The 23,836-nt window shown below is 35.4% G+C and overlaps 1 protein-coding gene across 1 annotated transcript in view; it reads left to right on the top strand.

Annotated features, from left to right (window-relative positions):
• The first annotated feature begins 15,750 nt into the window (after positions 1-15,750).
• The window catches only part of LOC123659130 (RNA-binding protein MEX3B), a 53,844-nt gene continuing 45,758 nt past the window's right edge, over positions 15,751-23,836 (top strand). The window contains exon 1 of the mRNA XM_045594388.1: positions 15,751-15,991. Within this exon, the coding sequence (XP_045450344.1) occupies positions 15,751-15,991 (241 nt within the window). The remainder of the gene's footprint in view (positions 15,992-23,836) is intronic.

Here is a 23,836-nt window from a genome sequence, read left to right on the forward strand (position 1 = left end):
GTAATAATTATATTTTTTTAAATCCGTCCCTAGGTAGACGTTTCATGTACTACTCAAGTATTTAAAAATCGACAAATAAAAAGTCTGTTACGTAATTCGCTCTCGTTTGACAAAGTACCCAGCTTTGAACGGGGACTAAGTGTAATATGTTTTAAATAACCCTTTTATTCGTGTGAACTGTTAATAAATCTGTATGAGGTAAACGGATTTTTATGCCATGTTTTGTAACGGGATACACTTTTACATAAAATAAAATAAAAATATCTCCAGTAGTTATGAAGATAAAGGAATATTTGGTAGGTATTTAATTCATTTTTCCCCTTTTTTGAATTATAAAGGTAAGTAAGGGAAAGAATTCGAAGAAATCCTGCCCGAAAGCAGATTCTATCTCGGGAGATGAAGATAGCACCTAGAACCATGTCACGTATTATAAACGATGACTTAGGACTTGCAGCCTTTAAGAGACGCACTGGTAATTTCTTAACGGATAATTTACAAAAGAATAGGGAAATAAAATCAAAATAACTACTTATGTGGTACGCAAGGGAAGGTCACTGAAAAAAAGGATATCAAAACATGGGTACTAATGTATCAAGATACCATTCCTGATAAGCTAGTTAATCCCCTTAACAACACCATGTCCAATAACTAAAACAGGTCCTTTCAGTGAGACTCGGCGCCGGGTCATAAAGCTCGATCCACCCATTCTTGGTTAGAAACCAACGTTCCCGACTTCACCAGAGCTAAACACTGGCCATCATCTAGTCCCGATCTTAATCCGCTGGATTATGATTCAGGTCAGTTTTAGAGAGTATTGCTTGCTTTAAATGCCGAGATAATTTGTTTTTTGAGTCCCTAAAAATTCATACGATTGGCACTGAAGAATTATCCCATGGAAAGAGTGCGTACTTCTATTGATAACTGGCCTCAACCCTTATTTTAAATTTAACGTTTGTATTTAACTAACACACTGTAATAGTAATAAATGTTACGTGCTATAGAAAAAAATATTTTTTTCCTTGTAACAATATTTAGTGCAATACATCGACTACACTAAAACATAATGTACTTTTAAGATATTTTTTTAAATAAAAAAAAATCTAAGCAACAAAGTTCAAATGACATTTGACATATAAATAAATTAATGCGAAGATACATACGGAAGAAAGTAGAACGTCTTTTCTTTAAAGTCGGCTAAAAATGAATAATAATAATTGGAACGCCCCTGGCCTATATACTCGAATGAACGTAGGTACAATTAACATATGGTTTTATCTCGTTGGTTCAGCTACGTTTTTGCTTACACGGCGAACAACGAAAAGCTACTAGCAATAAGTTAGAAAAATTTCAACATTAACATATTATATGAATTATTATGAACTTTGAACTCTTAGTTACTGATATCCCATATCTAATGGTTATGGATATATAATGGTTTGTTAAGCTGTAAAGCTTTTTATTTGTGTTAAAAGCTAAAAAATTGATTAAAATATACATTTATGAGTTTTACTGACTTCTCTCTCCTCATAACATTTATTGTATTTAAGACTTGAAGTCAAAGACACTGAAACTTTTTAGCTAAAGTAACAATGGACAGACGACATAGCGACAGTACGCAGGGAATTTGATGAACTGATTTTCGTTGGGGTCCCACCGTGCTGGCATAGCGATCAGTACCGGAAAGTGCAGTAGTTGTAGACCCCATTAAGCGAACAAATAACATTAAACAAGTCGGGGAAGTCGCTGGCACTGGCGAGTAGGTTAGCAGCGTGAGAGTTGGAAATTCATGAATGAAGTCATGGCCAAAAGTAATTGATGACCATTGACTAATGACGACTGTATTTACTATAATATAGATTTTAAAACGAATAAAAATCCTATATATATCCTATAATATATGTATTATATTTTTATCACAATTTGTCATAAGTAGGTACTAACATGGCAGAATGATTATAGTAATAGATATACATATATAGAGAATATGTTGTAACAAATTGATCACAAGTACATAATTTTTTTACATTTTTCTTAATATAAAATATTAATTTTCATTTTTTTGTTATCATACAAAAATACTTACCATTAAAGGTATCTTAATATGATTGGCCAGCTCTGCAGTCAATCAAGTTAGAATACGGTCGCTTGGCTCGCTTCCATTTCACAGAACAATACGTTTTTGAACCATGAGTGATATCATGGACACAAACTAGTCTCGCGTGTCGCAAACATTTGAGTGTCAAGTTCTGAGCTCGTATACGACTCAGTGGTCTTTTCAATACTCAATACACTTTACATAACGACAGAAGTGCAACATAGGTACGTACCTACATGCAATAAAAATTTAATCAGTCAATGTAGGTACATGAGAAATATATCACTCAATCAATCACTTCATCCTTTCGCAGTACACTACTGGACATAGGCCTCCACAAGTTCGCGCCAAAAATGGCGTGAACTCATGTGTATTGCCCATAGTCACCACGCTGGACAGAGGGGCTAGTTACCGCAGGGCTGGCTTTGTCCCGTTTTCGGCCTGTGTATTTCAAAGCTAGCAGTTGGATGGTTATCCCATCCAAAGTAGGTAGGTAGGTAGTGGAACTGTGTTATCCCGTAGTCGCCTCTTATAACACCCACGGGAAGAGAGGGATGGCTATATTCCTGACTGCCGTAACCACACAGCACTAATCTATATAATCTATGTAAATAAAAATGAATGTTGCTAAGCGCATAACTCGAGAATGGCTCGACCAATTCGGCTAATTTATTTTTATGTATATTCCTTAAGGCCAACGGAAGGTTTTAATACTAAAAAAATTAAAAAAATTAAAAATATATATATTTTTACTATTAATTTTTGACAGAACGAATTCTGTCAAGGCATAGTATATAGGCTAGTATATAATAAAGCTGAATGATAGAAGTGTGTATGCAAGCAAAAGATGCCTATCACAATAGCTTTTAGAATTTTTGTCTGTCTGTATGTTTGTTTCCGAATCTGGCAAACATCTTATTTAGAATATCTATCAAGTGTTTTATTCACGTAAAACTATATATCTACTGCTTTGATATGAACGATTTTTTTGCATAAAGCTTAACAGTTATATGAAGTATAATATATGTAGTTTCATTTAATGCCTCTGGCTTGTATCCAACCAACCATACGCAGAGCAGTAACAAGATAGTTAATAAAGTAAAACCATTTTTATTTACTTAGATTACATTAATGAAAAAAAAAAAAAAACATTTCATAAACAAACTTTTCTTAAAAAGTGAAACTTATTAAAGTTTCAGCAGATAACATTATAACTGATCTCGTATTATACTCTTCATTAATCACACATCGTCGATATTACTATTTTTAGCTTACAAACTTTTCTTCAATATACTAGGTATAGTAAGTTTAGGTATAGTAATTCCATTTACGTTTCAGTGATGTTTGTTTGTTAAGGATTCCGGTGATGTTTCAGTTACAGCGTATAAGACCAATAAAAAGGTAAGTACATTGCCTTGACCTCGACTTCAGCCGAGTTACAAATGAATACGTAATACCGCTCCGGATCGCGCTCAGCCAATGCTTCAATGGCCTGAAACTTACAACTGCAAACTTTTTTACAAGCGAATCAGATCTTTTAAAAATTGTTTGCTACAAAATTGGTCTCGGTTTCACTGAACGTTTTTATCAATGTCATGCGATTTCCCTGTTTGTGTTGAGTGTAATTTTTTGTGATTCAACAAATGGACATCAACTTTTTAGTAAAAATCAGCAACTCTTGTTAGGTCAAATCTCTCGTTTTGTTCAGGGTCTGTAAACGATTTTATGTTTGCTGTATTATATCAGTCTAAGACTTAGGTTTAAGTCAGTTTTATCTTTGCATTAAAAATATTTAACATCCACTATTAAACGTTTATGTTGTATTAACCACTATTAAATAAAAATTCAAAGTCGGTCTTCGTAGCATCTCTAATAACGTTTTTTATAAAATCACATCTTTGTCAAAGGCGTAGATAAAAGGAAGTGTCAGTAATGATGATGCGCCCGGGTGCTCGTAGTCTACTAATGAGCCTGGTGGAGCAGCTCCTGGCGACAATATACACCATACAATTGTAATCATAAGGTCTGTATTTGAACGGAATTGCGGGTACGTCTCGAGGTAAGGGGTGCACAAACTAACGTTACGCCCAAAATTTTATTTATATGCTACAATTTGTTGGGTTTCGCGGTTTTCCTTGCAATTCCTTATGCTACACCATTTTCAGAAAAAAAAATAGCGCATGCTGTTTATCAAGTTTCATCAGAATCTATTCAATAGTATTAAGAATGAAAGAGTAAGAAGTATCTATATATTCAGTCACAAATATTCATAGCTAAAAGGCTAAAACATTAAAAGATTTTCGTTTATACACACGTATACAAAAAATTATAATGATTCATTCATTCCTTAATATCAGTTGCCAATAATTAACCATTTATTCTACCTTCAAAACAGAAGTAACCAGCCTTCGAACTTAAAATGGAAAATATGTGAATATCTCTATAGATTAATTGATGATAAAGTTTACATATCATTTAAATATATCAATAGTTTTGATACGCAAAAAATAAGGAATCAAGTATTGTAACGAAACAATTATATATCTTGACATAAAATTATGGATACTTGTACAAATATTTCTTTTCGGTTTCGATGTCTGTCTTTGTCGGTTCTCCCCACTGTGCCTCGGAGAGCACGTTAGGCTGCCTGTGCCAGTTATTATCCTAAATACCTGATAGCGATCGTTACTCACAGTAAGGAACATATCCGCCAACCCGCAGTCGAGCAGCGAGGGGATTAAGCTCCAATCCTTCTCCTACATTGACAAAGAGGCCTATACCCAGTGGGATGTTACAGGCTTAATGCGATGTGCTTCAAAAAATTATCACGTAATCCTTTTATTTTTTTTCTTATTAATAAAGTCAACTTAAACTTTAACTGAGGTAGGGCACAGCAGGAATTTCCTGCTCAAAATATGGAGCAGCCCGACTGGGGTAGTACCTCGACCTTACAGAAGATCACAGCAAAATAATACTGTTTTCAAGCAGTATTGTGTTTCTGTTGGTGAGTAAGGTGACCAGAGCTCCTGGGGGATTGGGGATTGGGTCGGCAACGCACTTGCGATGCTTCTGGTGTTGCAGGTATTTATAAGCTACTGTATTCGCTTAACATCAGGTGAGCCGTACGCTTGTTTGCCGACCTAGTGACATAAAAAAAAAACTTTCACTAGTGTCTGATAAATTTCAAGTAGCATTATTTAACATTTTAGGTGTCCGGTCAACAGATAAAAATTACAAATATGATTTTTTTGTTTCATCTCTTCATAAACTTTTAACTTTCTATTTGCTACTAAGTTTCATCATTACAGCCTATACAGTCCACTGCTGGACGTAGGCCTCCACAAATTTACGCCAAAAATAACGTGAACTCATGTGTTGGTGACCGCAGTACTGGCTTTATCGCACCGAAGATGCTGCTGCCCGTCTTCGGCCTGCTACTAAGTTTGCGAGACAAAAATTTATAGTTTTACCATTTCTTGTTAAAGTCTCTGATAACCTGACTTTGCATACGAATTAGATAACTTAAATATACTAGCAACCAATGTGACTTGCCCTAAAAAAGTGAAAATTTAAAATTTATAAACATATTTTAGTCAAAGTTAAAAAATATAGTAATTTTTATTCGATGACCCAACCCTACTTGAAGGTCGACGCGCCAGAACTACATAGGATTTAATAGCCTCTGTAAATGGTTTGCCTTTTGTTTAGTAATTTTTAAACTACTTATAATAATGAAGTTACAAATGTAAGCTAAATATGTGCTAACACTTATCAATGTTCTGGACATAAATTCATTTAATAAATTTGTACAAACATAAGTTAAAAGAGATGTTTTTTGAGAACTTTACAAGTTTAGGTTTCCGTTATATTTTACAAAAAAGGATGATTTTTCCATTTAGTGGTTCTTCCTTTTGTCACTTAATTAACCTGATAACTATCGATATAGATAAATAACTCAATCGATACGATACTGATTTATTGGTAAGCCGACTTAAAAGTTGCACCTTTCTTTGTTTTTTACCTGACTTCTGAATAGGAGTAATTTTTTTCGAGCTTATGTATGGATAATATATATTCGTAAATATAATTTACTTAGTATTAAGTTATAGTAACATTAATATTAAGTAAATTAGAGATCGTCTAGTAGGCTAAATAAATTAGGTTTGGACTAATTATAATAGAGCAAGGTATACAGATATTTTAAACATAAATGTATGTATTATTTATTTTTGTGTTTACCTACATATTAAGGAACTCTAAACATTTAATATCATATCAAAATATTAAAAAATGTTTATAAATTAATGTGTATATTATATGGGTTTACAAATCATCGATTTTATCTACAATTTCTTATAACATTTTAACTTGTTGATTTTTTTAGTATCAGATCCAAAACCTTGATGTTATTTTGCTATTAACTTGAGCTTATAGCGTAAAAAAACGTATTTCGCTTGATATTAAATGCCAGATTTGTATAAAAACCTGCAGAAATCTATCACTCCATCATTAGCTACGGCGATGGTGTTGAACGTGGCTGCTTTTTCTACTCTTTAGCGTTATTGTAAGAAATCCATTATTATAATTAATTATTGCATCGCACCGCGAGAAGATATCGGTTAGAGTAATATTTTCGCTTTACAAAAGAGAAGTATTTTAATTTATTAAGTGCTGGCTTTTTTTTATTATTAGATAAATATTTTATAATATTTACCTAAGAAATACATAGAAATACACAATAGGCTGCATTATTTTCTGTATATGCACATCGATTACTTAATAATATTAAAATAACGTGTCAGTGTTTATGATCGTAGTCCCCCGAAAGATCCTCGAAGTCACTCGATCGATTTTTGTGAAGGTTTTTGTGTATAATTATAGTAGGATAATGTACAATATATTTTATACTGCTAGGTGATTACGACATCTCTTTGCAGAATTTTCTTTTCTATTAAAATTTCTCGCGTTTCACATTTCACAAGACAGGACTGTCAGTCGGGTTGGCTAGGGAAAGAAAAATATTCAACTCACACTATTATATACATACAGGGCGTTCGTCTCTTAACTACATTCCTTCAAATGGGCGGTTCTGTAGGTGCTATAAATCACGATCTACGTGAAAAAAAACTCTCAACGTACTTCTGCATAGCCATCCAATACTATTTATCTTTTACTTGAAACGTGATCTATTACATCTACAGAACCCCCCATTTCAAGAAATGCAGTTAAGAGTCGAACATTCTGTTACCTAGCCATAAATAATGCATATCAACCTTTGGTAAGAGACAATCGGCTAGTTTCGACTTCGTAGCGCGCTATAGTCAAAGATCCCCAGATCCCAGACCTCTCTTATTTTCTGATTGATTAAATCTATACAATATAAATTTGCTACAATATTTTGTACGTATTATAAAATATAATCTTATTACTGAATTACTAGTTTTACTGAGGTAAGGCACAGCAGAGAATATAATGTTCAAAATCTGGAGCAGTACGACTGAGAAGTACTTCGACGTTACAGAAGATCACAGCTAAATAATACTGCTTTCAAGCAGTATTGTGTTCCTTTTGTGATTAAGGTGACCAGAGCTCCTGAAGGATGGGGGGTAGAGTTGGCAACACACTTACGATGCTTCTGGTGTTGCAGGTGTCTATAGGCTACACAGTAATCACTTACCGTCAGGTTAACCGTACACCCCTTTCGATCTTTATTATATATATATATATATAAAGTGTCTGGCAATAAATACTGTCGACAGAAGGTGTCACTTAAACGTACATACAGCAGGTAATATAATACTTTTATTATATACACTAATATTACTTTATTGTATATATTTTGTCATTCAAAAAATATGGTACGATCTGGTCTGGGATCTTACAGTATTAGATTTGTCACAGGTATTGTGCGTCAGAGACAACGCTCTACGTAGTAGAAGTTAGCCGATTGTCTCGTTCCAAATGTTGATGTGCATTATTTATTGCCGTATACTGTACATTGTGACATTTTTATACAAAGCCGAAATTAATGATAAATGAAAAAATATACAGTCTTGCCCTAAATATTGTTACAAAGAAAAAAAACATTGTTTGTATTGCACGTAACATTTATTACTATTATTTTGTGTTAGTTTAATAAATTAATATAAAACAATTAAAAATATATAAAGCTTATTTGAAGTGGTCTCTACTGGCTACGACATAGTCCTATAAATGTTGAGGCCAGTTATCAATAGAAGCACGCAATCTTTACATGGGATAATTCTTCAGTGCCAATCGTATGGATTGTTTTGGGGACCCAACAAACAAATTAGCACGGCATTTAAAGCAAGCGATACTCTCTAAAACTGACCATGAATCATAATCCAGCGGATTAAGATCGGGACTAGATGAGGGCCTGTCTTCAGTTCTGATGAAGTCCACACACACACATACACACAAACGCGCGCGCGTGCGCGCGCACGCACACACTTCAGCCTATCGCTGTCCACTGCTGGACATAGGCCTCCACAAATTCGCGCCAAAAATGGTGTGAACTCTTGTGTGTTGCTCATAGTCACCACGCTGGGCAGGCGGGTTGGTGACCGCAGGGCTGGCTTCGTCGCACCGAAGACACTGGCTGCCCGTTTTCTGTCTATGTATTTCAAAGCCAGCAGCTGGATGGCTATCCCGCCATCGGTCGGCTTTTTAAGTTTCAAGGTGGTATTGGAACTGTGTTATCCCATAGTCGCCTTTTACGACATCTACGGGAAGAGTGGAATTAGCTATATTCTTTACTGCCGTAACCACACAGCAGATGCTGAAGCTGACGAAGCAGCTGATGAAGTAGCTGAGTAACACTCTAATTGAGGTTGGTGGCGTTGTTAAGGGGCTTAACTGTATCTTGATACACTTGGGCCGATGATTTGATACGTTTTTCACAAAAATATAGCTCAGACACTCCTTCATAGTAAACACCCTTCCAAACCATTGTTGAAGTCGAATAATACCACGTCGTTCACGTTCTGTTGAGTACGACGTGGGCATTATTCGACTTCAACATTTCGCCTTTTTCGTTCGGACACTACACGGACGGCCAGATCTTTTTTTGTCACAATCAGAGGAGGTTTCATTGTGCCTATCATTAGCCCGGTACACAAACATTTGACTATAGTCGTCACAAAATAAGAGGCCATTTGGACATTTGACAAATAAACATTTTTGAATATCATATCAAAAATTGTCTCCGACTGACCGTGGTGGCGCTCTAGCCAATAAAGCTATGGAACGATGTACCCGCTAGATCGAAATCTTTTGATATGACGATTTTATTTTCGGTTTAAGCGAACCGTGGCGCCGTCTATAGTGAGTTCTTTACAGAAACCCGTAACTATTCAAAGTTTCATATTACAATTAAAATCTTTGACAATTTTTGATATGATATTCAAAAATGTTTAGAATTCCTAATGTGTGGGTAACACAAAAATAAAAATCGTACATATTTAATAAATACCCTAAAACGTAACTTAGTACGAAACTGTAAGAAACAATAAAATAACATAAAGTGTTTTTAGAACATACGTAAGTTTTTTTGGGGCGTTAAATAATATGATAGAACATATTGGGAGTATTCTTTTCGCGCTTACTTTATAGTAACATGCAATTTCTGATTATTACGAAACGTCTAAAAAACAGTTACGTTCTCTTTTTTTTTTAAACACTAGTGCTGTAGCGAATTAATTACTGAATTCCACCAGCTTCGCTAGATTTTAATCGTAATTAAATATTGTGTCGTGATCTTTACTGAAAAATGAGCTTGGCGCTCAAAGTCGTCAATAAGGTTTTGATTTTGCTAATAAACCGCAACAAAATCCGAAAAAATTGTTTCGTTATAATGATTAAAATTCGTGTAAACAATAGAAAACAATATAAAATAAAGACAAATTGTCCTTTTCTACCATTGTATTATTTTAAATTACCTACAATATGAAAGTTTAAGTTAAATTTCTGATCAAAATTTTAATCAAATGCAGTTTACGTTACATATTTAAATCGATCAAATACTACGAGTAATACAAACTTGAATCGATTTATCGTGAGAATCGAATACCGATTTGTATGGTTACTTCGCTATTTACGTCCCGATGACATAAAATGTCCAAACGGGCCTATTATTTTGTCACAACTATAATAGGTATCAAGTGTATGGAGTTTTAAAAATTGTTTTTGATTCCAAACCTACTTTTTGTAATGAAATCACAGCGTTTCGGTTCTCTTTATCACCCCACTCCATTTTAATATCACAATTTATTTATAATGTATTAGCGTACAAATGAGAAAAAACAATGAACAATCATATAAAATGACAGATTCCAAATTCAAATATAATATTTTGTTTATTTTTATTTGTAACAGTATTTATAGACAGAATATGTTTAACTATAGGTTTATGGTATTGGTGCTATGTACAACCTTGAATATCCTTACCTGGAGGTAGTGGCGATTTTATTTATTTATTTCCTACAAAAATCGACAGCCACTAAGTTTTTGAATTGATACAAATTAACGAAACAGATCCAATTTTGGATGTTACATTTAAATCAGACTATTTAGGTAAAGTAAAAATTAATATAGAATCAACAAAGCAAAAATTAAAAAGTGTGTGTGTGTGTGTGTGTGTGTGTGTGTGTGTGTGTGTGTGTGTGTGTGTGTGTGTGTGTGTGTGTGTGTGTGTGTGTGTGTACTTATGTACGCACGTAAGAAGTTACACTAAATTGGCTAGCTAACTTCACTTTGCTAACTTCTTCGTTGACTAGATAACTTCAGGGTATCGGTTTTTTTCGTGACGGTATGCGCGCGCACCATAAAAATTTACTGTCATAATTTTTCCCTAACGCGCCAAAAAAAAGTTAAGCGGTAAAATACACTTAAAATAACGACTTTTATGAAGTTCAATTCACGTCACAAAAGAATGCAAGCGATGACGAATCTGTATACCGAATGTTTCATATGTAGGTACTTAGGTTATATAGCTAATCGAGGGTATTAACTAGGGTGTGTCTATTCACTGTCCTAAATGAAATATATCATATTTCACTTTAATTTATTACTTTTGTGCATAGTGAAAAATGAACCGAGAGAAGTATTGGTTAGAGCATGTGAATTTTAAACAAAGAGTTTCGGATTCAAATTCGGGCTATGATTGTATATTTCGCTAAATCTTTTGCGAGACTTGTGAGAAATGTCTGGTGGATTTACGAGTATATTAGGAAGAAAATTTTAAAATTGATTACGATGCAGTGCGTTTTAAGATTGAAATTTTCAAAGAACAAAACAAGTAAAGTTACTTCTATGAAATATACATGTTCGTATCTATACATATAAATAAAATTGGAGTGTCTGTTTGTAATACTAAAATAACTACATGTACATATATCAAAATAACATTTTTTACAATTTTTCTCTGTTTGTCTGTCTGTTTGTTCCGGCTCATCTCTGAAAAGTCTGGACCGATTTTGACTGGACTTTCACTGGCAGGTAGCTGATGTAATAAGAACTGAACAATAACTTTTTGCTAAATTCCACGCGGACGAAGTCGCGCGCACAGCTAGTATCAACTAAAATTCATTAAATTCACTTTTGACAAAGCATAGGTATGTACTTTATTCCGAATACAGCAGACGAGTCTAGCGCGAGACACTAGAAAGTTTAGGTTATTTTACAGTCCTTAACAAAGGGACACGCGAATATTCTAGCAAGCTTTATAACTTTTGCAATATAAGAAGAAGTACAATATTTGTACGTGAAGAACAGACGTAACATGTCTATACATAATTACAGCCGTTATGCTTTAATAGCTAGTGTGTCACTTTTGTAATAGTATATTAAAAGTATCGGAATCTCAAAATAAATACCCATTTTAAATATAAATCATAGTGCTGTAAACTTATTTATCTTTTAAATATTTATGATACATCCGTTTAAATATCTGGTGATAATGCAAACTTCAAAAACTACAAATAAACACTATGTACCTAATAAAATATTAATAATTGTGTTTGCAGGCAAACGAAGAATAACCGACTTAAGTTATATCGACAAATAATACAACGTAGGTAGACGAAAAAATAGTCAAGTAAATACGCATTATCAAAGATTACTCCAAAAGTTGTAATCAGATCTCGATAAAATTTAAATGTTACCACATGATAAACATCAGCTTTCGATTAAATTAAAAATCATCAAAATCGATACACCCAGTAAAAAGTTATGCTGATTTTTGAGAGTTTCCTTCAATTTCTCTGTGATTCCATCATTAGATCCTGGTTTCCTTATCATGGTAATAAACTAGTGATATCACCTTTCCAACAAAAAAAGAATTATCAAAATCGGTTCATAAACGACGGAGTTATCCCCGAACATACATAAAAGAAAACAAAAAAATATATACGGTCGAATTGAGTAACCTCCTCCTTTTTTGAAGTTGGTTAAAAAAATTACCACGTGTTTTCGTAGTGCTCACGGGGTCTGATTGTATAGCTAATAGACGTGGCGTCGATTCCCGCTTACGATAAATCGTTATTTTAACCACACAGATTTAAATCTAGAGCAAATCTAAGAAGGTTGAAATAAAACCCAGTTGCCTTACTTTCGAATTGATGGATAATTATTCTAGACAAAATAAACATGATGTAACCTCTTACATGTTTTCAATATTTTCGACTTCATTAAAAAAAAATAAACATTCAGGTCACGTTTTTCATGTTATTATTAATTATATATGTAGTTTTGATATAACTCACAGTAGTCGTCGAAGCGACGTGGGTGGTAACTTGGTAACCCAGAAAATTATCTATATTAAATTTCGCTTATAAAATCTTGTTGACAGGAACTAAGAAACTGTTGACTATTAACTGTTTTTACGTGGGTATGTTGTTTGCTTGAAAACATTCACATCAACGTGATGAAGATTTTTGAAGAATGTTCGTGAAGGTTAATTTGATAGAAAATTTAATTTTTGCTCTCAATTGAAGATTATTATTGTAAGTAAACTCTAAAATTATAACTATAAAAACCCATCCACAGTTACGTATAATATAATTTGTAACTCTAAAATTATAACTATAAAAACCCAATCCACAGTTACGTATAATATAATTTGTAAGGTATTATAAGACTCATTATAATTTAAAGAAAACGGAATTTAACACTTTAGACCAAATAATTGTGTTTGCAGGCAAACGAAGAAAAACCGACTTCAATTATATCGACAAATAATACAACGTAGGTAGACAAAAAAAATGTCAATACGCATTATCAAAGATTACTCCAAAAGTTGTAATCAGATCTCGATGAAATTTAAATATGACCACATGATAAACATCGTCTTTCGATTAAATTAAAAATCATCAAAATCGGTACACCCAGTAAAAAGTTATGCGGATTTTCGAGAGTTTCCCTCGATTTCTCTAGGATCCCATCATCAGATCCTGGTTTCCTTATCATGGTGCCAAACTAGGGATATCTCTTTTCCAACAAAAAAAGAATTATCGAAATCGGTCCATAAACGACGGAGTTATCCCCGAACATACATAAAAAAAACATATATGCGGTCGAATTGAGTAACCTCCTCCTTTTTTTTAAGTCGGTTAAAAATTACTTCATCACGATTTCAATTTTATTAAGGTTTATAATTATAATTCTTAGATTTTTACATCTTCTAGTTTACTTACATCTTCTTAGATTTTCTTACAGAAAGCCGAAAGATACATATAGACAAAAATTCTAAGAATAATACCTTTTCGCTTTTATTGTTCCCAATATGATCCCTACCATTGTCTATTTTTTCTAAATACTTGTCAGGTACATCGGCCGTTTACAATTATTGTGTTAGGTGCATAGACAATACTTTACTTAGAAGTTTACTTTTATTATTATTCTCAAATACTTTATACCTGACTGCCAATAGAAATACAGTTATGCTTAACGAACATTTATATTTCGATGTGACATCCATAAAGTAGGAAATAAGTTTTTTAATAAAAAAATTGTGACGTTACAACCATATTAAACCATAATAAATATTCTACAATTTAAAATATACATGTTGATTATTAATACTAAGTTGATATTTTTGCGTTAACTTCAGCCTATCGCAGTCCAATGCTAGATATAGGACTCCACAAGTTCGCGCCAAAAACGGCGTGAACTCGTGTGCGTTATCCATAGTCCCCACGCTGGGTAGGCTGGTTGGTGACCGCAGCGCTTTGTCGCATCGAAGACGCTGCTGTTTTTGCGTACAAGGCATCATTTGTAAAGGAATGTATGAAAGTAATAATTAATCTCAACATTATATAATTGTAAACATACACATGCTAAACACACGCTGTCTCTGTGCCCAACAAGGTAGACAACTTAATGCCCTAGCTAACAGTACATTAGATATATTTATTACTTTTTTTTTATAAGTATGTGTACACAGTGTATAAATATTTTAATACACCGAGACTCAGGGCAGGAATCGATACGACAACCCTAGAATAGAACGCTGTTGCCCGTCTTCGGTCTGTGTATTTCAAAGTCAGCAGTTTGATGGTTATCCCGCCATCGGTAGGTTTATGTTCCAAGGTGGTAAGTGAAACTGTGATATCACTTAGTCGTCTCTTACGACACATCTTTTTATAAGTATTTAAATATGTCAATATACAAGGCCTACATATATCTTATTGAAGTTACTATTGTTTTTTATATGTAAGTATATCTCAGCGTCTTCGGTAAGACCAAGCTAGCCATGCGATCACCAACCCGCCTGCCCAGCGTGGTGACTTTGAGCAACACACATGAGTTCACGCCATTTTTGGCGCGAACTTTGAAGGCCTATGTCCAGCAGTGGACTGCAATAGGTTGAAGTGAAGATACTTATATCTCAAGTTTTTCGAATAAATGTAATAAAGTCTATTTAACACTTAAGCTGGCAAAAAATTTAAACTTGTTCACATTTTAATTATTTCAGTGCATATTATTGATGAATGTAACTATTTTAGAAAGTATGTAAAAAAACAATAAACCTTACATACAGTTATATACTAATTGAACATCTCAGTGTAAATAAATGTAAAATTTAACTAGTAATTATTTACTCGTATTTTAATCAGAAGGTGCACGAGTAATTATACTAATTATTGCCGTTATATTCTTTAGTCACTTAATGACAGTTGGAAGTTAACATATATATTAATCTAATTGTCTGATAATCACTTAACCAGTATTGTTATCAGTTAAAAAGTGTAGTACACGACCACGCAATATAATTACGAGCAGGTGTCAAACGTGATCCGTCTCGCGTTGTCGTCGGTGGCGGCAGGGCGGGCGGAAGCTGCGTCGCATCCCGCCCGGTGCAGCGCCACCCGCGCCCCCGCCCGCCCGGCTACACTCCCTGCCCCCCGCGTCCCGCGCGCACCACCACCCGCCACCCCGCCGCGCCCCGCGCTAGCAAGGCGCGTGCGCCCGCCGGCCGGCGACTCAGTTCACCGCCGCGCCGCGACTTTGACACACGTGCGTTCCGTTACACGATCCGACGCGGCGCTCAAAACGATCGAACGCGCTACACCAATTTTTGACCAGTGACTCGAGAGGGAAACCTCTCTTAGACTGACAAGATTGCGTCCCAAGTGGAAATGCCGACGAGCCTATTCGGGGAGCTAAGCGGAGGAGGCCTGATGGAGGACCAGCGCGCCTTACAGCTCGCCTTCGAGCTGAGCATGTTAAACTTCGACAACAACCTCCCGACTACGAATCTGTCGAGTCCTCTCGGTTTCGCGCCACCACCCGACGACCGTGCGAAGAAATCTCAAAACATGACCGAGTGCGTACCCGTGCCGTCCTCGGAGCACGTCGCGGAGATCGTCGGAAGACAAGGTAGGAGTCTTCTCGTTGAGGTTAAGTCGTGCCGGATTTTTGCGACCTGCGCCACCCTTACATAAGGGCGCACGTGCCGCGCCGGTTCGCTTTTAGGTTATGTTCGATTACCGCAAGCGGCTGACGAGACTCCAGCGTCGCTTACACCTCCCCCGCCTGCTGTTTTTGTTTACCTGCAAAAGAACCGTAACAGCGTGTCGTTACCTCGCGCTGTGTATTTCGTAGCCGTTTCGACTTGATCGTAGATCGTAGCTTCGTCGACGTAGGCGAACGTAAACAGAAATCAAATGGACCGTGTATAATGTATAAATAATTGTTTGTGAAATTTCCCATGATGTAGTCGCTCGAAGTAATTTCTCGCCCGTAGTGTGGTTAATGCTTGCGCGGCCCGTTTAAAAACGATCTAATTAAAAGATGCGTCGAACAAAAAATGGTACCCTAAAGGTCGGTAGTAAGGTTTTTCTCGAGTGTAAAAAATTCCGACAAAGGTTCGACGCCGTCTTATCTGGGACTAATTTTTGAAATGTGCACCGGATTTGCGAAAAAAAACTAATTACCGTGCGGGGTCCTTTTGTGAGAGTTAGTTTAAGAAATTTTAATGGAATATTTTAAAGAGGTTTTCATTTATATCTACCCTCGAACAGAAAGAACCCATGTCAATTTTTTTCATCGAATGTTAGTCGTAATAATAGTTTAAGTACGCAGGTAGTTTAAGAAACCATTTTTTATCGTTAAAAGATAGATAATTGTGCATATAAAATATATTTTAATTTTTTTTGAATATATTTAACATTAATTCTCCCACGGTAAGGCACATTACATAACTTCTTAATACTCCCTGTTTTTTTAAATATTCAATATCGTATACGTATTCAACCGAAATTCTATGTTTATAATAATACCAAAAAACGCGATACATAGTCGTTTATGGGCAATTAACGAATTAAGCAAAACGTGATACATTTACATTAATTGATTCGGCATATCTAGTAGTACACTCCGCTCGGTCTTCCAGCTTGAAGCTATTTAACACGGATTACGACGCCTCCGGAACCGCGTGCTTTTGAAGGACAAAGTTAATAGACTAGCGAAATCTTAACTAAAGTTCGTTGTACCGATAAATACTCAACGGATTGTAATTATTGTTATACAAAATATAACTCGTGTCATTTTGTCACGCACGTGAATACAATTTATATAATTGTGTTTGCTCGTAAGCGATCAAAACCGACTTCAATTACATCGACAAGTAATAAAAAGTAGGTAGAAGAAAAAATAGTCAAATAAGTACGCGTTAACAAAGATACTCAAAACGTAGTTATCAAATCTCGATCAAATATGAATATGACCACAAGACACGCATGAGCTTCCAATTGAAATAAGAATCATCAAAATCGGTACTGCCAGTAAAAAGTTATGAAGTATAATACAACGCAGGTCAACGAAAAAATAGTCAAGAAAAATACGCATTAATAGATTAAGCTCGAAAAGTAATTGTCAGATCTCAATTAAATTAAATTAGGACCACGTGACAAGCACCAACTTTCGTTTAATAAATAAATCCTCGAAATCGGTCCACCCAATAAAAAGGTCTGATGTAACATACATAAAAATTACAGTCGAATTGAGAACATCATCCTTTTTTGGAAGTCTGCTAAAAATTATACACACATTGTTCCATCAAAATCGTCACAAGCTTTATAAAATATTTTTAATGAATCTTTATCTAAGAACATATTCTTAGTTGTTCCGATAAAACATTAGTATAATTACAACTTAATGCTATGATGTAAGTAACATATCGATATAAATAGTTTACGGTTATAAAGTATTTACGTTTATAAAAGTTTTATAAGAAAACTTTATTAGTTTTAGAGTAACGGGCTATTAAAATTTAATATATTTAAATATCATTAAGATAACGTTGCATTATTTTTTATTTACTTCATATTTTAACAACGTCCCGGTCTCGCCGTCCCGAGCGAGCGTCTAGTACGTAGGGATACGTCCCGCGCTTTTTAATGAGACGCTCGCGATATAGAAATTGCATTCCGGTGATTGCCCCGAGTCCCGAGTTCCCGTCTCGTGATGTATGCACGCCACCTAAACACAACACGCCTCAGTACTACTCTAGCGAATTAAGTAGACACTTTTTATTTAAAAACTTTCTTTTTTGTATGGCTACAATTTAAGATTGGATCCAGGTTTAGCGTCGGGGGGGGGGGGGGGGTAAAATAGTCGTGGTCAAGTCACAAAAAGGTATAATTTAATCGTGATAATAATAAATACACGTAAAAAGTGGGTATTTTATTAATGTATGTAAGTACTGTACATAAAATTATTTATGTTTGTCAATTTTAATTAGTTGACCACCTAGGTCTTGGACCCAGCCCAAGGGGAGGTTATAAACCCCCCCCCCCCCCGTGAGACCCCCCCTGGATCCGCCCTTGCTACAATTCGTTTTGCCGACTTCTTCTGTTTGAAGCGAAAGATGGATGACTTCGTTGAATGTAAATTTATTTGCTTAAAGTGGTTTGTTGTATTTTGACATTTTTTTTTTTACTTTTGATAATAATAATTTTGAATGACACACTAAATTGAAATTAACGGAATATTAATTAATTATTTTACTAACATTTTTGTATATTTTATAGAATTTTATTTAAATTAAAATAATGATTATTAATAAGTTTATGAGTAGGGGGTATGGGGTCATCCATTATTCGTGTGAGGCTCGACGGGTTGATCACGAAATATCACGAGAGGGATGAGGGGGGGGGGGGGGGGGAATATTGAAAAACGTAATTTTTCCTTGGACGCGTGATTCTTAAACCAAAAATCGACCAGCAAACACCCTGCAAGCTTGATGCCTGCCTAGAATTTTGTATCAGGATGCTTAATTTTTCAAAATTTAATTACATTATACCCACATTAAAAGTTATTATTTATTATTATTCTATATCGTATTTATCGTTATTTAAAGATAATATTATAAAAATTTCATTCTTTCATTTCAAAATTTCAGTTTTCAACACACCAAATTCACGTGATTTTTCGGTGTATATCAAATTTTAACAGGGGGTTAGAGGGGCTATTAAGTTTCTATAACATAATGTCGACTCTTAATAATGCTTGGGTAAACTCACAATAACCAACAAAACAATATAAAAACACTGAACATAAGAAATTGAATATTAAAACTTTTTACAAAAAATAACTAACGTTCAGACGGCGTAACAGAAAGCTGGAAACCTTTCCCAAGAACAATAATACAAAATTATAGTCAACGTATACGTATGTAGTATGTACGTTGCATTTCCAGCCGACTCGTAAAAGCAAAACAAAAAAACGGCCCGGCCGCGACACTTGCAACCTTGTCTAACTCGACTACCAACCGCTTCATTTCACTGTAGACCGTAACGCCAACGGCCCTTTATTGCGACAAGGTGCCATCTGCGATACATTTCGTATTGTAATGTAGGTTATATCGCTATATTTAGGTCGTTTCGTCCGAAGCGGTCTGTTTGTATGTTTTTGTACTGTGGTGCTTCGATAGCTCACTTTTTCTTTGTTCTTCTGTATTTCTATACAAAAAGTTTCTTGCTACGTATTTATCAGGCTGAAGGTATCGAGCGATGTGAAAAAATTAAAAATATCTTATTTCTTTACGGTGTACAATTTTAAAAGGTCGGAAGAGCGTCTTTAGAATTGATTCGTTTCTCCGTGGACCTTCCCCGGGCAAAAGCACAATGGCAGAATGGTAGAAATTCAATACGCACTTCGAAACACACAAGTGCTTTCGCGTTGAAGTTTTTATTTATCACAAAGGAGGTACGTTCCTTCGTACCTGAGATTTTTTGCAAACATTTTAATTTGTTTGCTTTGAAGCAAGCTTAAATAGTCATTGTTATTTAATAAAAAGTCACCCACACTGAATTTTATAGCTAATACTTCAGTTATAACTAACAAAATACCCATAAATATGTAAATTTTTCATATTGTTTGTTCTAAGGTAATCTGAGTATTATTAAGTAGATATTATAAGATCGGACAAAGTACTGATAACTATTACAGATAAATCACATACATTTGCAGATAATCTTCTTCGTCTTTTGTAGTTTAACAGAATTTAATACGTATTGTATTGAACCAATTTTAATATTCTTCTCAAAACCTAATTACGACCTTAAAACCGTCGCCAAAATATGACATGAATGTAAATGAAGTAATCATTGCAATCCCACTTTCGAATGAGCGCTGCCAATATGGACCTTATAGTGCTTAAAATAAAAAAGTCTAGTAACATAATATGTCTGTTTATATCAATGACATGTGTTTGAGACAACGCAATATACCAAAAGGAGGTTGTTTAAAATTCTCGCGTTTACGCTCGGACACGCCGTGACGTCACGTCCGGTCGCCGACTACCCGCAGCGGGTCTTGACTATCGATATTGTCGATTGTCGATGTACGATTATTTCGATGTCGATCGAACCTCCTGTCGGCGCGTTTGTTGTTTTGATTTGTAGTGGCGCGTCGTACAATGTTTGCATCTTGTGAATTCGGTGTTTCGCAAGGTAAACGATGCCGTTAAAGACATGTCATTTGAAGCTTTTTTTGTACATGATCATAGAGTACCCGTTTTGAATTAATTACTAGGACTCGTTCCGAATTCAAACGATGTTGTCGAGCATAGCACCGTTCCCAATCTGCGGCGTGTCGGTGTAATTCATCCCCGTCCGTCACGATCCGGTTTTAGTGACGAGTCGCTAGGACCGGTTCCACATCAATGACTGCCAACCCCTCTTTCGGCCTCTGTTTACTTCACGTCTTTATAGTCATGTTTTTAATGTAAAATAACTCTCGATTTTGACGTTACCCGTCCGTTTAGTAGTTGTTGATTGTTATATAGTACGAGTCAAATCGTGCCTGGGAAAAGGTACAATGTCAACGTGGGTTATTACTTTTTTATGTGATTATAAACCTTAAACGCAGCGTACTAAAACAACTATGCGTCTAGTTTTAATAGAAAATAATATGGATGAGACGCACATTCTTTTATCATAAAATAACAACGATAAGACAGAAACGAAAGAGAAAACCATCTAGTAAATCACACGTGTGAGTAGCTTATACTAAGATCGCAACAATGGCTAGGTGGTGAAAGGAAATCGACGAGATTCGCAATGTACTCGGCGTGCGTTCCGGTCGACGCCACCACAGTCAGGGTCAAGGCTTAGGCTCCTGCTCACTTCTGCACGCCTAGTACATGCGAGGAACGCCCGTCTCGTACTCTTCATAACAAAAGGAAATGGATCGATTAAAGCGAATTTTGACATCAATGATTCATTTTTGAACAGAACCTGTTCAAAAATTATGTTCTTTCTTTATATAACAGTCGTTGTTTTGTTGTTTACAATATTTATTCATTTTAGTTCATTTAAAACTCATAAACGTCTGATCAGGAGGGTCGTTATAATTATGACTTGTTAACTGACTTGCTGCTTTTACTTTAACAAGATTACACAAATCTCTATCCGTTGACAATTTTTGAATGAAACTTCTTCGACTTTAAAAAAATATAAGAGCATCTGTCGCGGCCGGATTCATCCCAAAATTCCACAACCCCGTTTTTTGTATAACTTGACAGATGCATTCTGGAACGCCACTAACCGCATCTTGCATCCTTATCACGCTTTCGAAAATTAGATCTACGGATGTGTATCAACGCTGATGATTTTAAGATACATTTTAAGGTACACCAATTTGACTGTCTCTTTCTCTCATGGGTTACCAGTGCGATGGCGCCAAGCCACCGCTTCGAGAACACAGTCGAACTAACTCGCTTCTGTTAGTTTAGTATGTCTACCTATGTATGAGAATTTTACCCTATTATTAATACAATTCGGTATTAGGTTAGTCTAACCTTTAGATGCATACTTAAAATTTACACATGATATACTTAATTGCTTCGCTATGGCCACTGTATAAACTAATATAACATATAATATACACCCCATAAAATAATATTTTTTAGGATTAATGGTTTCTGTATATTGTACGATACGACAATAACCATTTGCAAGCAAGTATGAGTCGGATTTTTTTTGTTTTGTTTTTTGTATCAAATTTTGAAATAAACAGTACAACTTAGCATTTTATGATAGTAGATAAATTATAACAGGTCATCACATCGTGATACAAAGGAACATTGTGACGTCACCGTGCGCCGGCACCCCCACGTCTGCGAAACTTAGGGACCCTAATGAATGACTTCCTAATTGCCGCGGCAGCACGAATAAACCCGTAATCCGGCGCGAAACCGCGCTCCTCCGTTTAATTGTGGACCTTGAGCCCTTTTGTCTCTGAGTTTGAAATTGAATGTCGGACGTCTCGCGACGTGTACTTGTGGACGCGAACGATTATTTATGGTACAGTTATTGAGTCTTAAAAGTCGATATGTGGCGATATGGAAAAGAGTCTTATGCGACTCAGAATTGGAACTAATGTTGAGCGTCAGGCGCTAAATCGAGTGACATTTTATGCGATAGCACGAGCCGTCGTGTTGTAGGGCGACAAGTCGATACGCTTCCCGCACTAATGTTGACAACAATCCATCTCGAAGTGTCAGGCGGCGCCGCGAATTAGACTCATTCCCATTTCGATTTACTCTTCATCCACGGATCGTAAGAAGCGTCCATCCCACAGGCTACTTCCATTATTGTACTTCTATATGATGCCATTTTCTGAGAGAACTATGCGAGAGCAATTTATGTTCGAGATTAATTTATTTGTCGCGGACTACATTATTGTATGAAAAAAATACTCGTTCATCTTTCTTGTAAAGGTTTAATGACAGGATACGATGTTAATGCCTTCTTGTCGTAGGCGCAGATGTGCGAAACGTAGTCGTAAGAATGCGACCGATCTAGCTGACGAATAGTAGAGGCAACATGTGTGAGTGATGGGAGTTCAGAACTCGAAACCCAAGACGTTAATTGACATTAAACAAAAGTATACGTGAAACCAGTTCAATACTACCCATATCTTTAGTTATCTGACTGCTTATTACGTAGGTATAAGAGATCTAAATAATATACGATCCTTGGACACTTAATCCACCACCATTATGAGCATTAGTCAGTAAATTTTATTTGTAAGTCAAAATGCTAGAGATAAGAACAAAAAAACGTATGCTAATAGTTTCAAGTTCTGAATATACACAAGCACGTGACTTTGTCAGTTGTAAAATATACGTTAAGATACAAGAACATGGGTGTAGATGTTTATGAGGTATGCTGATTCACGCTTATCACGAAGCTAAGGTTAACATCTGCCTATAACCGTCAAGTGCTTCGCGTTTCCACCGTTTCTTCGACCGTTTCTCACACCTGCCACCGTTCCGACCATATCTCCAGTTATCGGTTATACACGACTGTCGACTCGGTATATGGTACATTTTTCCAATATGTATAAATTGTGTGTAATCGGTAAACAAATTTTAAGTTGTAGTAGCTTTTAGTTACTTTCTTCAATTTTTATCTCTTTGAAGCCATTAAAACTGTAACCGTAGCTCATTTCTGAAATGAAATAAAATTTCTGAATAAAAGTCAAATGAATATAATTTATAAAAATTAGTACATGTGCGAAAGTATAATTATGCTATTTCTTTATACTCGTATAGGTCACCGACCTACCATTAACGTTATTGAATGATATTTGCTGTTTTACCTTTTATTGAATAGGTATCACATTCTTACGATGAACAAAAAACTCGTACAGCAAAGTTTCAGACAGCTAAATAAATGTCAACTATTTTGCAAAATACCGTTACTAAAGAACTGC

Source organism: Melitaea cinxia, chromosome 13 (genome assembly GCF_905220565.1).
Source record: "Melitaea cinxia chromosome 13, ilMelCinx1.1, whole genome shotgun sequence".
In the NCBI taxonomy this organism is placed as follows: Eukaryota; Metazoa; Arthropoda; class Insecta; order Lepidoptera; family Nymphalidae; genus Melitaea; species Melitaea cinxia.